At 57.2% G+C, this 12,858-nt stretch overlaps 2 protein-coding genes across 2 annotated transcripts in view; both read right to left on the bottom strand.

The window, feature by feature from the left end:
* Window positions 1-7,461: 7,461 nt before the first annotated feature.
* Window positions 7,462-10,899, bottom strand: LOC123522245 (uncharacterized protein C6orf132-like). The gene is made up of 2 exons (XM_045294842.1): window positions 10,707-10,899; window positions 7,462-9,797 (listed from the first exon to the last, which is right to left on the bottom strand). Exons 1-2 carry the CDS (start codon window positions 10,868-10,870, stop codon window positions 9,680-9,682), a joined length of 282 nt encoding a protein of 93 aa, XP_045150777.1. The 5' UTR covers window positions 10,871-10,899; the 3' UTR covers window positions 7,462-9,679.
* Window positions 10,900-10,911: 12 nt separating this feature from the next.
* CUNH6orf132 (chromosome unknown C6orf132 homolog) overlaps window positions 10,912-12,858 on the bottom strand; it is a 17,562-nt gene continuing 15,615 nt past the window's right edge. Inside the window, exons 3-4 of the mRNA XM_045294771.1 lie at window positions 10,960-12,796; window positions 10,912-10,916 (exon numbers count right to left, since the gene is read on the bottom strand). Of these exons, the coding sequence (XP_045150706.1) occupies window positions 10,912-10,916; window positions 10,960-12,691 (1,737 nt within the window). The 5' untranslated portion in view covers window positions 12,692-12,796. The remainder of the gene's footprint in view (window positions 10,917-10,959; window positions 12,797-12,858) is intronic.

The following is a 12,858-nucleotide window of genomic DNA, read 5'->3' as shown; positions in this document are numbered from 1 at the left end:
GTGAGTGTGTGAGAGACGCGCCCCCCTGGCCCTGGCTGGGTCCAGGTCGAATGAGGGTGGTTGTGGACCGTAGGGGCAGAAGAGCAGAGGATGGGCCTGTCACAGAAGTTAGGTGTCACAGAGGACGTGCGCCGGGCCAGGTGGAAACAGAAGCATTGGATCGGGGGCTTTGGGAGAAGGGCACCCGTCCCTGTCCCAGACCCATATCCATGGGGAAGCAGCGAGGGCAGCCGGGGTGGTCACCCACTATGTAACAGTGGGTGTTTCCTGGGGGAGGAGCAGGGGCAGGGGCACCTTCAGGGCTCACCTTGGCTCTGCCCTTAATCTGCTCTGACCTCTGGAGCAGGCTCTGGACTCGATGGTGACAGAGGGTCTCTCTCTTCTTGTCGCTGACAATGTCTCGGTGCCTCTGTTTTCTCCCTCATTAAAACTGAGGTGGTATTTGCCCCTCCAGCGTGGTGAAGGGGAAGTTTGCCTTCGAAACCTCTCTCCACCCATGCCCAAGCACCTCTGCCCACCTTCACCTGCGCCCTACTCCCATGGCCTGGGGTTGGCATCAGGCCAAAGCCAGGTAGGAGGCTCACAGCCTCCAGGTGATCGATAGGTGGTTTGGTTTGGGGTGGATAATTCATTTTTTGCGCACGATAAGGCTTTTAATAGCATCCCTGGTCTCTGCCCACTACATCCCCTGAGGACCCTCGCAGCTTGGACATCAAAAAACATCACCAGGCATCCCAAAGCCCCCCATGAGGGAGAGACATCCACCCTCCTTGCAAACCCATGAGCTAATAATGCAAAGCTACACATCCAGGCATCAGGAAGAGGCTGGCAGAAGACAGTGCTGGGGCAGCAGAACTTTCTTTCTGTCAAATCAGAATCTTTCTCCAGTTGTCTCCTCTATTTAGTTTCCCTGCAGGGAGACCACAGGAATGTTCTGGAAGACAGCGTTGCCTATACTTGCAAGAGCTCCAGAGTCAGACTGCTTGCCTAGATCTCCTGGCCCTGCCGCTGGTGAGCTCTGAGACCCTGGGTAAGGCCCCAAGCCTTTGACTTCTTGTGCTCTGTCCTTCGTGAACTGGGGATAGAAAACGTACCCACCTCCAGAGGCCATTGAAATAAACAGACAGACTGCCGATTCCGATTCATAGCCCTCCCTGGCTTGCTATAGGGCAATGGAGAACTGGCCCTGTGGATTTCGAAGCTGTAGCTCTTTACTGAAACAGACAGTCGAATTTTTCTCCCGAGGAGCAGCTGGTGGGTTTGAACTGCTGACCGTGCGGCGGTTACCCCCCGTCTATAACTCACGACACCACTAAAACAACAAAACCCCAGCAAACTCACGGCCATCGGGTTGATTCTGACTCAGATTGACCCGACAGGACAGGGTAGAGCTGTTCTTGTGGGTTTCTGAGACTGTCACTCTCTCCAAGAGCAGAAAGCCTCATCTTCCTCTAGTAGAACGGTTTTGAACTGCTGACTTTGTGGTTAGCAGCCCAAGGTGTAAACTACTACGCCACCGGGGCTCCTTGGAGAGCTCATTACAAATAGGAATTCTCCAGCCATCCTGAACCCATCGAATTACAAGCTCTGAGAGCAAGTTGCAGGAATCTGCGATGTAACAGCGCCCCAGTGGTTCACACTCCAGAATGAGAATGGCTTATGTATCTGAGAGAGCCGGGATCTGCAGACTGAGCCCAGTCCACGCCACACCCTTGGAGTTCAGTTGCGTGTGACCGAGGCGCCACCTGCGGGCTAAAGCCTGCTCCTGGCGCGCGCACATGTTGGCAGCATGGAGTTGGTGATCCCACATGTGGTCCGTACAGTCAAACGGCTCCAAAGAGTTCTCTTGGCTAGAAGCCTAATGGGAGCAGCTCACTAGACTTGTCTTCCGGAGCCGCCGGGGTGGGGCCGAACCGTCAACCTTCAGGTGAGCAGGTGAACACAGCTGCTCCACACACCAAGGACCACAGAGTCCACCAGGGAGACTGGGTGAAGGCACAGCAGACAGGACAGTGCTGGCAGATGCCTCTTCTCATGCCCCTCCCAGGCCCCACCCCAACCAGAGAAACAGGTTAAAATGCGTGTCCGGCCGTCAGGCACGGAACAAAATGTGTACGGGCTGCTGGATGGGAAACAGATCTGCTCTGTAAACCTCCACTCAATGCACAGCAAAATAAACAAACAAATAGGAGATCGTCGAGGGCAGCTTTACATGGCCAGCCGATGACCACGAGACAGCAGCTGTGTGTGAGAGAGTTTGTGTGCAATACCACTCTTAGCCCCCAAATCCAAACTCACGGCCATCCAATAGTGGACCTTGTCGGACAGGGTAGCACTGCCTCTGTGAGTTTTTGAGACTGGAACTCTTTGGGGGAGTAGAAAGCCTCATCTTTCTTACACAGAGCATCTGGTGGGTTCAAACTGCGGACCTTGCAGTTAGCATCCCAACAAGTAGCCCCCTGTGCCACTCAGGCTCCTCCTAAATCAGTGGTTCTCACCCTTCCTCATGCCGAGACCCTTTAACACAGTGCCTCGTGTCATGCTGACCCCCAACCGTGACATTATGTTTGTTGCAACTTCCTCACTGCCATTTTGTACTGTTATGAATCATCGTGTAAAGATCTGATACGCAGGATGTATTTTCTTTTTTTAAAAAACATTTTATTAGGGGCTCATACAACTCTTATCACAATCCATACACATATCAATTGTGTGAAGCGCATTTGTCCATTCATTGCCCTCATCATTCTCAAAACTTTCATTGTTACAAATTGAACATCATTAGATGTGGGGGGACATGCCAGCTCCCCACAACTAATCATGGGTTCGATAGGTGCAATTGCACGGTTAAGATACATAAAGATTATAGTAAATCACAGAGAGCATGAGAGATAGAAGAGAGTCGAATAAGTAAGTCAGACCCCTTTCGTGGTAGCATGCTCACCTCCTGGATGGCCATGATCTTACAGGCAGGTCCGTGCACAGCGTGGGCGGAGGGCAGGAGAGCGAGGCGAGGTCGGGCGGAGATAGCCGGCCGGCCGGAGCCCTGTGTATTGCTAACCAAGCGGTTATATCTACTTAGGGGGGCACGATTACAGGTAACCACACATCACAGGAAGGGGCAGTACCATAGGCATACACATCATAGGAAGGGGATGAACTGGGGATGTACACATGATAGGAAAGGGAGGGACTAGGGGTATACATGTGATAAGATGGGCGGACCCTAGATTCATGATGGCAGCCTAACCTTGGTCACCCTTGGGTGGGCTTGACCTCTCTGGGGTTTCCTACAAGGAAACAGTCAACTACTATCCTTATCAGAAGGGAGTGGGCCCTACTTGTGGGATAAACAATGATGTCTGCTTGCTCTGGATGGCTGATAATAACCCCTGGATGGGAGAATAACCCCTGACCTACTTCTGTTGACTTCCAAGTGTATAGCCATCTGCCATGTGTAGAAAGCAGCTAAGTTTGGCATGTATTTGGGGGAGACAACTTGGGAGAAATCTTTGTTTCCCACAATTATAGTGATAGATCACAAAAACAATACATTGTGAAATCTTTATTTCTAGTGAAAAATAAATGAAATTTGTTTTAAAGCATGGTTTAGCATGGGTAACAGTCTTCACACCGGGTGCTGGTATGTGGGCATCTCTGCAGGTGAGCGGACCTGCCTGGAGACAGAGCAGTGTCTCAGTTCCTAAGACCATCGGGAATATGTGTTTTCCGATAGTCCTAGGCGACCCCTATGAAAGGATCATTCGACCCCCAAAGGGGTCGAGACCCACAGGTTGAGAACCACTGCTCTAAATAAATCCAAACCAATCTCACTGCCATCGATTCGGTGCCCACTCGTAGTGACTCGGACAGGGTAGAACTGCCCCGTGAGTTTCTGAGACTGTAAGTGTTTATGGGAGTAGACAGCCCAGATTTTCTCCCGAGGGGCGGCTGGTGGTTTTGAACTGCTGACCTTCAGGGTAGTAGCCACAAGGGCGCCCTGGGCTTCTTCTAGGTACCTGTCACTAGGTGTTTAATGATGAGATGGCAGCCCTGCTACCTCTGCCCTCCTCAACCCAGACTTCCCCCAAGGTCATGGGTTGGGGGGTCTTCACCTTTGAGGAGAGTCAGGCCAGCAAGAAGGACCAGGACACAGGGCGAGTCTAAGGGCCTGGGGTCACCTGCTCTGTTTGCCACCAGGTTGGCTTTGGGGAGGAATTTTCTGTCCCCCGCTCCATTTGTGTGTCAGCCCCCGGCACTTGTCTGAGTCTACTGACTGGCTACTTGGCTTGCAGCGCCCCCTATCAGTTTGAGCTTGAGTGGAAATGAATTTGTTTTGTGCTCCCCTGCGTACGGTGGCATTCTCTCTGCACACTCCTGGGTCAGCGGTTTGAAACCACCAGCTGCTCCATAGGAGAAAGAAGACGCTTTCTACTCCTGCAGAGATTTGGCGTCGAGGTAACCCACAGGAGCAGCTCTAGTGTGTGTGCTGTGCAGTGGCTGTGAGTCAGCGTCCACTCGATGGCAGCGAGGGTCGTTTTTGTTTGGTGGGGCTGTGGAGGGAACACTGGACTGCTGACAGATGAGTGCTTTGAGCCCACCAGCCGTTCTGTAGGGAGAGGCAGAGGCTGTCTGTCTGCCCCCAGCATGACTCACAGCCTCGGAAACCCTCCAGCAGTGCATCATGGGTTGGAAACCACTCAGTGACCGTGGGGTTGGTTGGTTTGGTATATTTGGGTGGTGCAAAAAGTTCACCTGCTTGGCTGCTCACCCATCAGCGACAGGTTGAGTCTACTCAGAGATGTCTTGAAGGAAAGGCTGGAGATCTACTTCTCAGGACACCCTGTGGGCTATCGTGCCTCTCCGATACACCCGGGCGCCCCCAAGACTAGGGGTTGACACGGCTGTACCCAGGATCGGCGTGCTTAGGTGTCTGGAATAAATGCTGGGAGGTTCTGAGAAACAAGACAAGAAGATGATAGGTAAGGCAGATCTGTGTGTGTGTGTGTGTGTGTGTGTGAGAGAGAGAGAGAGAGACAGAGAGAGAGAGATTGAGAGAGAGAGAGAAGGCAGGAGCCTAGCAACCCTCACTGCCATCAAGTGGAGGCTGACTTCTTTCGATGCTCTAACACTGTGCAGAACAGCCCCCAGGGGTTCTGAGACGGTCACTTTTGACCAGAGTAGAAAGCCGCATCTTCCTCCCTCAGAGCCCCTGCTGGTTTCGAACTGCTGAATTTTTTTTTGTTCGTAACCCTGTCCATCAACCACACCACCATCGGGCTCCCTATTGGGTGACTGGGTGACACGATTTGATGTGGTTGGTTAGGGAAACACACAACTCCCTGGGCCTGAAGGAACTTACTGTCTATTTGGTAAGATAAGGTTTCTGCCAGCGAAACGGAGCTTAATCAAGCACTGAGAAATGCTCATCCAGCAGACACATACTGAGCACTGTCTGCAGGAAGATGGGTGGCCCTGGTATTGTGGAGCACGTGATGTCAGGGGGCGGAGGGGCGGCCAGTGGGAGCCTGTGAGAGCAGCTGGGCCCTTGGGGGGGAAGGACGAGGGGGTCAGGAGAAGCGGGTGCAGAGTGTGGGGAGGGATTCTGAGCAGGGCATGCCCACCCAGAAGGGCTTCCTGTAAGGGACAGTGGAGCCCGTACTCCGGCTGTTCCAGTCTCACAGGTGTGTGCCAGGGAAGTTAGACAAGAAATACTTCTTTCGAAGGACTGGCCAGGCAGTCATGCGGATGGCAGTGTCCAGGGCGCTTTCCTGGTTGGACATGTGACCCAGAGGAACACCAGGTGAGCCGCAGGGAGAGTCCCTTGGTCTTCAGAAGGCACTTGGAGAAGGAAGAGCCCAGGAGGGAGGGAACCTGAGGGCCCCAGGGAGGCAGCAGTGAAGACAGCCTGGATCTGTCTTCAGAGAGCAAACTTGAAAGGCTCTGGGTGCTGTGAATAGGGGCTCAAGGCTCTCCTTACTCATGAGGGAGCTTTTGGTCCCCTCCATCCCCCCAAATGCACCTGCTCTTATCTTCCTAACTAAAGACAGCCCCAACAGCCTGTCCTCAGGAGCTAGCCACGTCCCCCCTCCCCATGGATGGGTGCTGGTGCAGCGGGGCTGCAGTGGTATCAGTGGGCACCCAATTGGCGGCTGCCTAATGACGGGACGCCACCCTGGCCTCTGAGCCGGGATGGAAGCAGGCACAGGTGGGGTGTGCAGGCAGGGCCAGGCCTCTTCCTCACACGTCTGGGTTCCAGAGCTGCCTCTGTGTGCGTCTCTCCCAGCCCAGAGGGAGCCCAGGGCTCTCGGGAAGCCAGAGGGAGCCTCTTTTCCTTAAGCAGGTCTGGCCCCAGGGGAAGCTAAGCACGTCCAGAAAAGGTCTCTCTTTATAGGGCGCCGATCCCCCCAGATCCCAGCTTCCAGGGAGACCACTTGGACCTGTGCTGGCTGCTACCTAGGGCTGGGCAGGGCCACGAAGTGGAATTCTGGTTTCAGAAGCCAAGGTGTGGTTAAGGTGCTCCACCCACACCCACTGGAGCTTGCTTTCCGACACCCCAGTAGAGTTGTGTCCTACTTGGCTCCTCCCCCACCCTACTCCTCCCGGAAAGACATGGATTGGGGACAGAGCACTGCTGGGTGCGGGGTCAGTGGGCAGGGAGTCAGGTAGCTTGGAGGAAGTGTGTAGAACAGAGCTTGGGGTCAGGGAGTCTCTTGTCTTGTTGGACCTTTCCTGATCTACAAATTGGGATTAGGAATAGCGGCCCCCCTACCCGCAGCGCATTTGATTTTCCTAGTAGAGACAAGGAAGTGGTGGCCACAGTCAATGTGACCACAGTCACACTGAGTCCGTGGACCCCCGGTGTGTATGTGTGTGGGGTGTCTGCAGACCGCCTGAAATGCATGCGCATCTTTCTGGGCGGGGATCCAGCTCTTGTCAGCTTCTCAGAGAAATCGGAGGCCCAAGGTCCATGCTGCAAAGTGCATGCCCCCCGACACCCACCCCCTTTTAGATGAGCTAAGACCCAAGAGCACTAGCAGGTGTGAGTCAGAGCCCAGACACGAGACCCTGGTCACCTACCCCTTGGTCCTCCGTGAACTCACTACTCTCTGTGGCAAGTCTCGTGTCAGGTGAGGCGAAGGAAGGGGCCAGAGGCCAGGGAAATGAGGGCAGGGCCCTGAGCCCTTCTCTGAGCCACCAGGAAGCGGGCATCATGGGGAAGAGGGGTGAGGCCCATGCGAGCAAGAACAAGGAAGCCTCCTTGACCGCTGGCCTCCCAGGCTTCTTCCTGGAAGCACTGGTTCTCAGATAAAGGCGTCATTCTCCCACAAAGGACCCCGAGGACACAGCTCCCCCCTCTCCCCACTGCTTTGACGTGATGTCTTTGTTCTCGGTCTGGGGAGGTAAGTTCAGGAATGATACCATGCTGAAGCTTTCTGAAGACAAAGGGCCACACACAAATGTAAGGGCACCGTCACCCAGAGATACTGTTTATTGACACTGCTCAGTTGCAGCCCTGTGCAGGATGCTCTGCTTACGTCAAGAGAAAGGTCACCCCCTCAAGGGGCCTGCCCTGCTCACCCCGCTGAAGAAAAGCCAGCCGCCCTCTGCTACCGCATGCGCCTTTATCACACTGATGCTGATCTCCTGTGCTCTCTTCTCACTAGCTTGCAGGCTTCCCCAGGGCAGGGGTCAGTCCTGAGTGTTGGGCACCCAGTAGCCACTCACATATTTGTTAAATGCACGTCTTTCATCTCCACAACAGCCCATGAGGTAGGTAAGTAGCCCGGATGATGCTGTGGGTTAGGTGTTGGGCTACTAACTGCAAGGTCAGCAGTTCGAATCCAGCAGCTGCCCCGAGGGAGAAAGATGAGGCGGTCGGCTCCCATAAAGACTGAGAGCCTCAGAGACTCCGTATTGGGTGCTGAGTCAGAACTGACTCGATGGCACTGGGTGTTATTTGGTGGTTTGTTTGTTTTTTTTGCTTTGTCTTTGGTATGATCATCACATGTTTTATAGAAGAAGAAACAGAGGCTCGGTGTCTAAGAGACTTGCTTATTTAAAGCCTCAGGTTCTGACCCAGGTCCCCAATCACCTTCGTTCTGCTTCATACTTCCTTTCGGGCATCCAGAGACCCAGAAAGCCTCAAGGCCAGGGGGAACTGGGGCACCACTCGGCCTCCGGCCTGCCCTCAGCTCTCCGCACAGCCCAGGCACTCCCAGCCAGCAGTGTACAGCTGGAAGCCAGTCCAGACTGGCCTGTTCATTTCCCAAGGCAAGTGAGAGCCAGCCGTGCCCCTCCCACCCCAGAGAAACAGCCAGCCAGCCGGGAGTCCACACCCCACTCCTCAAGCACATAAATCAGGGAACTCTTTTATAAAACACGGTACAGGGAAATACAGAGAGCGAGAGCTGGAGGCGGGGTGGGGCTGGTTTCGGGAACACAGGTACCCGATGATCTGCTACAGCAGGGTGGCTGGCCTAGGCACCCTGGTTCCCCAATAACCACAAGTCCTGATGAGCCCACATCTGGGTCCCTGACTGTCCCCTACAGGCCTGCTTCTTTGAGAAGGGGCCATTCTGCCTGCCTGCCCTCCCGGCTTGGCCCGGTCCCCTCCAAAGACCAAGGAACACGGCATCCTGACATGTTTTGGGGCCCACGTGTCACCTAAACCAGGGTCATTTGAAAGTGGAATGGGGTCTACTTCTAGAAACCAGGCCATGGAGGGCCCAGGCAAAGGCCCCATGGGCACCCTCCTGGAAGGCCTCCCTGGCTCTGTGCTCTCAGTCCAGTCCTGCCAGTTTTGACTCCCCACACCCTCCTGACCACACCGCACGAGCAGCCCCTCAGCTCAGGCTCCACGGCCCTCCGGCACGGTGGCTTCACATCTGCTGACCCCAATAATTTGAAGGATGGTTTGGGTCAATGCCTCCTCCAAATCCCCCATGGGACCTGCTCATTGAAGGCCAGAGCCTTCTGGCTCTTCAGACCCAGTCCGCCAGATGGAGGCTACACAGACTGGCCTCTGTGAGAGCTGGGGGGAGCTTCGAGCGGGACCAGGAGAGAGGAGAGGTGAACCATCACCTTTGCTACCTCCTGCAGGACACAAAAGGGAACCAGGTGCTCAGCACTCTTGTATTTAGTGCCCCCCTTCCTGCTCCTGCCTACTATAAAAACCCTTCCGCTTCGGTACCTTCTCCACCTGCCGTGTGCATTCCTAGACCTGTCTCCAAGTGGCTTGGAACCCTGGCTTGGGACCCCAGGCGCCTTGTGGGTGGCCACTGGTAGACGGATTGAAGCTAAAGAGATCCCCCTGAGGCTCCTTGCATTCCCTACCCCTATCGCCACCATCCAGTTGGCTTCCTGTACAGTTAGCACCCCGTCCCTGGCTCAGGAGACCGTGCCTGTAACACTGCTTAAGTACGCCTTTTGTCAAAGCCCAGAGGAGTAGATAGGCCCAGAAAGGCTCCTCACCTCCTCCCTCTTTCCCCTCCCATCCCCAGCTGCAAACAGTCCAGAGCCAGCAGCCCACTCCTGATCATCCCTGGACCACCGTCTGTCTCTGCTTCCACCCCACGCGCCTGGAATCTGCAGGGAGCAAAGAACTCCTGTGTCCCTCCCACCCCCCACCAAAAACAAGCGCCCAGATTCCGTCCCCAGTGCTTTGATAAGCCCGGGCTCAGGGCATGGCTTTCCGATGGGTCCCCGCGTAGGCATAGGAGATGGGTTGGCGGGTGCCTGGTCTCACGGTGAATGTGTTGACAGGGCTGCCGTAGTGCGGAGGGCTGTGGGGAGACCTGGAAGAGGGGAGCAAGTGAGAGGTTAGCCCGTAGCTGGCTGGTCATCACTCCTCCCATGCCACCCCCAGGACACAAAAGGAAGTGACTCTATTCTCACAACCCCTGGTCTTATCAGGGCGGGGGCCCCAAGGCTGATAATGCTGCACAGGCTCCCCTTTGATCTAGGCACTGCAGGTGAAGAAAGCGCCCTCCACTAAGGACGTACTGATAGTCAAGATCTGGACCCTCCCAGCCCCTGGCCCCCCAAAAGCTCTGGGCCTCCTGTGGGTGCAGAAAGGAGGGCCAAGGGGAACTGGGTGGGAGAGAATGAGGCTAGAAGGAAGCAGGTAAGGGAATAGCCAGCAGTGTCCCCTGCAGGCAAAGGGGCCCCTTCTCTCCTTCTGTGGCCTGAAACCCACTTCCGTGTCACGCTGACTTGAGGGCGACCCCACAGGACAGGGTGGGACTAACTGTCCCTGTGAGTTTCCGAGGCTATAACTCTCTCCATGTGGGCAGGAAGCCCTGCCTTTCTCCAGTGGAGGGCGTTTGAACAGCCGATTTTGCAGATCGCAGCCCAAAGGGTAGCCAGTGGGCCTCAGAGTTCCGCCTTTGGCCTGAAAGCCAACAACATCAGCTCGCTGGGAGCCCATTCAACCTTGGGGCTGGCCTTATGTTACAGGTAGAATGACACCCCGCACCTTTCTCAGCTGTAAGCTGGCCACCTATCCTTGTTGCCACAGTAACCAGATTGGTTTATTTGGTCCCTCGAAAGCCTGAACTGCCAACTTCAGAGGTTGGCGCTGGTCAAACCATGTGGGTCACCCACACAACCAAATACCCCTGGACTGATGGCCGCAGCCCTGGGAGCTCCTCGGGTTCCAAAGGGGTGCCCAGAGTAAGCCCTCTGCCACCAGCACACCGGCTCACCTGCCAGCCCCAGGGGCGTAACTATAGTCAGCGCCAGCCGGCGCTTTGTACTTGGCCTCCGCCTGGCCCGCGGTGCTGCCCGTGCTCCTGGCCCCTTCCATGGACAATCTCCGCGCGTGAAGGCCACCGGCGGGAGGGCGTCCCACCGAGTTGACGCGTCGCATGTCGGGGCCCCCGGGCTGGGGTCCGAAGCAGTTGGGGGTGCTCAAACTGCGGGGGGTGCCGCCGCGGGGCAGCCCGGGGCCGCGGTGGCCCTCCCCGACGTACAGGCGCTTCTTGATGAGCGAGGACCGGCCCCCGGCCGAGAAGCGCTCCGGGCCCGCGGCCCTGCCCTCCGCGCAGCGCGCAGCCGAAGGGAAGCGCGAGGAGCTGCGAGCGCAGGAGTCCAGGGTCTGCCCCAAGTCCGAGAAGCTGTTTCGGGGTGGGGAGCCCCGGTGGCCCGGATACTGGATACTCGGGGCTGGGGGGTCAGGGTCATTGAATTCCGGAGGCGGCGGGATGACCTCGAAGCTGAACTCCTCTCTCCTATAGGAGGGAGAGGACGGAGAGGAGGAGGACTTGGGCAGCGGGCGGCCCTGCGTGGGGTTGCAGGGAGCCGATCTGTCCCAGGCGCTGCCCTGGGCACGGGGCTCCGCCTTGGTCCAGTTGTGCCCGCGGAGGCTGGACTCTGAACCCTGCGAGGTTCCGAGGGGCTGGGGCTTCCACTGGCTGGGTTCCGTGGGCTGCGCCGAGGAGTCTGGCTGGCGGTCATTCCTGGTGTCCTTAGACGGCTTGGGGACCACGGTGAAGGAATTGGGCAGGCCCTCATTGTACACGATGCTGTCAGAGCCTGCCTCGGGTGGACTGCGGGGGCCTCGGAGACTCCCTGGCAGGGAGGACCGGCCGAGGGCAGCCCCCCCAGGCCGGCCCTTCTGAGCCCTCTGACGTGCTGCGAGGAGCAGGGCCATGGGCGACCCGCGCTCCACCACCTCCCCAGTCACTGGGTGCCTGAGGAGTTCCTCAGCCGGTGGCGGTGAGACGGGGTTCTTGTCTAACAGCGCCGGGGGCTCCTTCGCTCCCACAGTCACCTCTGGCCCTGCAGCCTCTCCTCTGTCCAGCTTGGGCCTTGTCACAGCAGCCTGCTGACTGGGGCTGTTCAGGGGGCGATGGGGCTTGTAGAGACACAGCCCCTCCCCCTGGGTGGAGGATGTCTTGGGTGGAAGGGCCGGAGCTGAAGACCCACCCTGGGCAGGCAGCTTACTGGCTGTTGAGGGGGGCGCCTTTGCCTCTGGCTGGGGGTGCACCACAAGCCCTGGTGATCCCATGGGCTTTTCACCTTGCTCTGCGGGGACCGGATCCTTCCCGGCCGTCAGCTGGGCCGGTGTGGCAGGTGGAGTGGCCGATGGTGTAAGGGGTCCAGGCATGGCCTTGGGTGGTGTGGCTGGTCCAGTTGTGGGCTTGGGCTGGAGTGGCTTCGCTGGCAGGGATGTGATGGACGCAGGTGGCAGGTTCTTAGCCACAGGTTGAGAGCCTCTGCCCTTAGCAGCCCCGTTTTCAAAGATTCTGCGCACTTCAGGCAGAGGTTTGGGTGGCAAGGACCCCGAGCCGGGCTTGGTTTCCTTCTCTGCCGAGGGGGAAAACTGGGCCTCCAGCTTCTCCCGGATCTGCCGGACACTGGGCAGTGTGGTGTCCTGGGGGATGTAGTCCACAGGGGGCAGGGGCAGGCTGGTGGTGGTGGCCGCTTCTTTCTCTGGTAGGGTGCTGTTTGGGGGGATCTTCTTCTCAGGAACACTTGGGGGAGCCTCCTCGGGCAAGCTCGGGGGAGCCCCATTCTCAGGCAAGTTCGGGGGAGCCCCCTTCTCAGGCAAGCTCGGGGGAGCCCCTTTCTCAAGCAGCTTGGGGCCTTTGGGGCTCTCCTGGCCCTGGGCTGGCTTGTGACTGAGGGGCCGGTTCTCCCTCCTGGAGCCGCAGAGATAGGCTGCCAGCTCGCTACGAAGCTTTTCCATCTGGCTGGGGTCTCTCCAGTCCACAGGGGCGCAGGAGGCAGTGTCCTCTGGGCTGGGTGGTCTGGGTTTGGGGGCTTTCGCAAACCCGGCAAGTGGAGGGGATGCCTTTCCAACAGAAGACAAAGAGGGGGTAGCTGGGGGCAGTGGGGGTGCTGGGGGAGGGAGTG

This window comes from Echinops telfairi, unplaced genomic scaffold, assembly GCF_000313985.2.
Source record: "Echinops telfairi isolate 266 unplaced genomic scaffold, ASM31398v2 ScPeMD7_3533;HRSCAF=4204_1, whole genome shotgun sequence".
NCBI lineage: Eukaryota > Metazoa > Chordata > Mammalia > Afrosoricida > Tenrecidae > Echinops > Echinops telfairi.
Note: the sequence above shows the minus strand (reverse complement) of the source record. Positions and strands in the feature narration are given on the sequence as shown.

Excerpts from the sequence above, each read along its gene's own strand:
- LOC123522245 (XM_045294842.1), bottom strand. The coding sequence starts at position 10,870 with ATGCGACGCGTCAACTCGGTGGGACGCCCTCCCGCCGGTGGCCTTCAC. Across the intron at positions 9,798-10,706 it reads TACGCCCCTGGGGCTGGCAG|GTCTCCCCACAGCCCTCCGC; the intron begins GTGAGCCGGTGT and ends CCCCTCTTCCAG.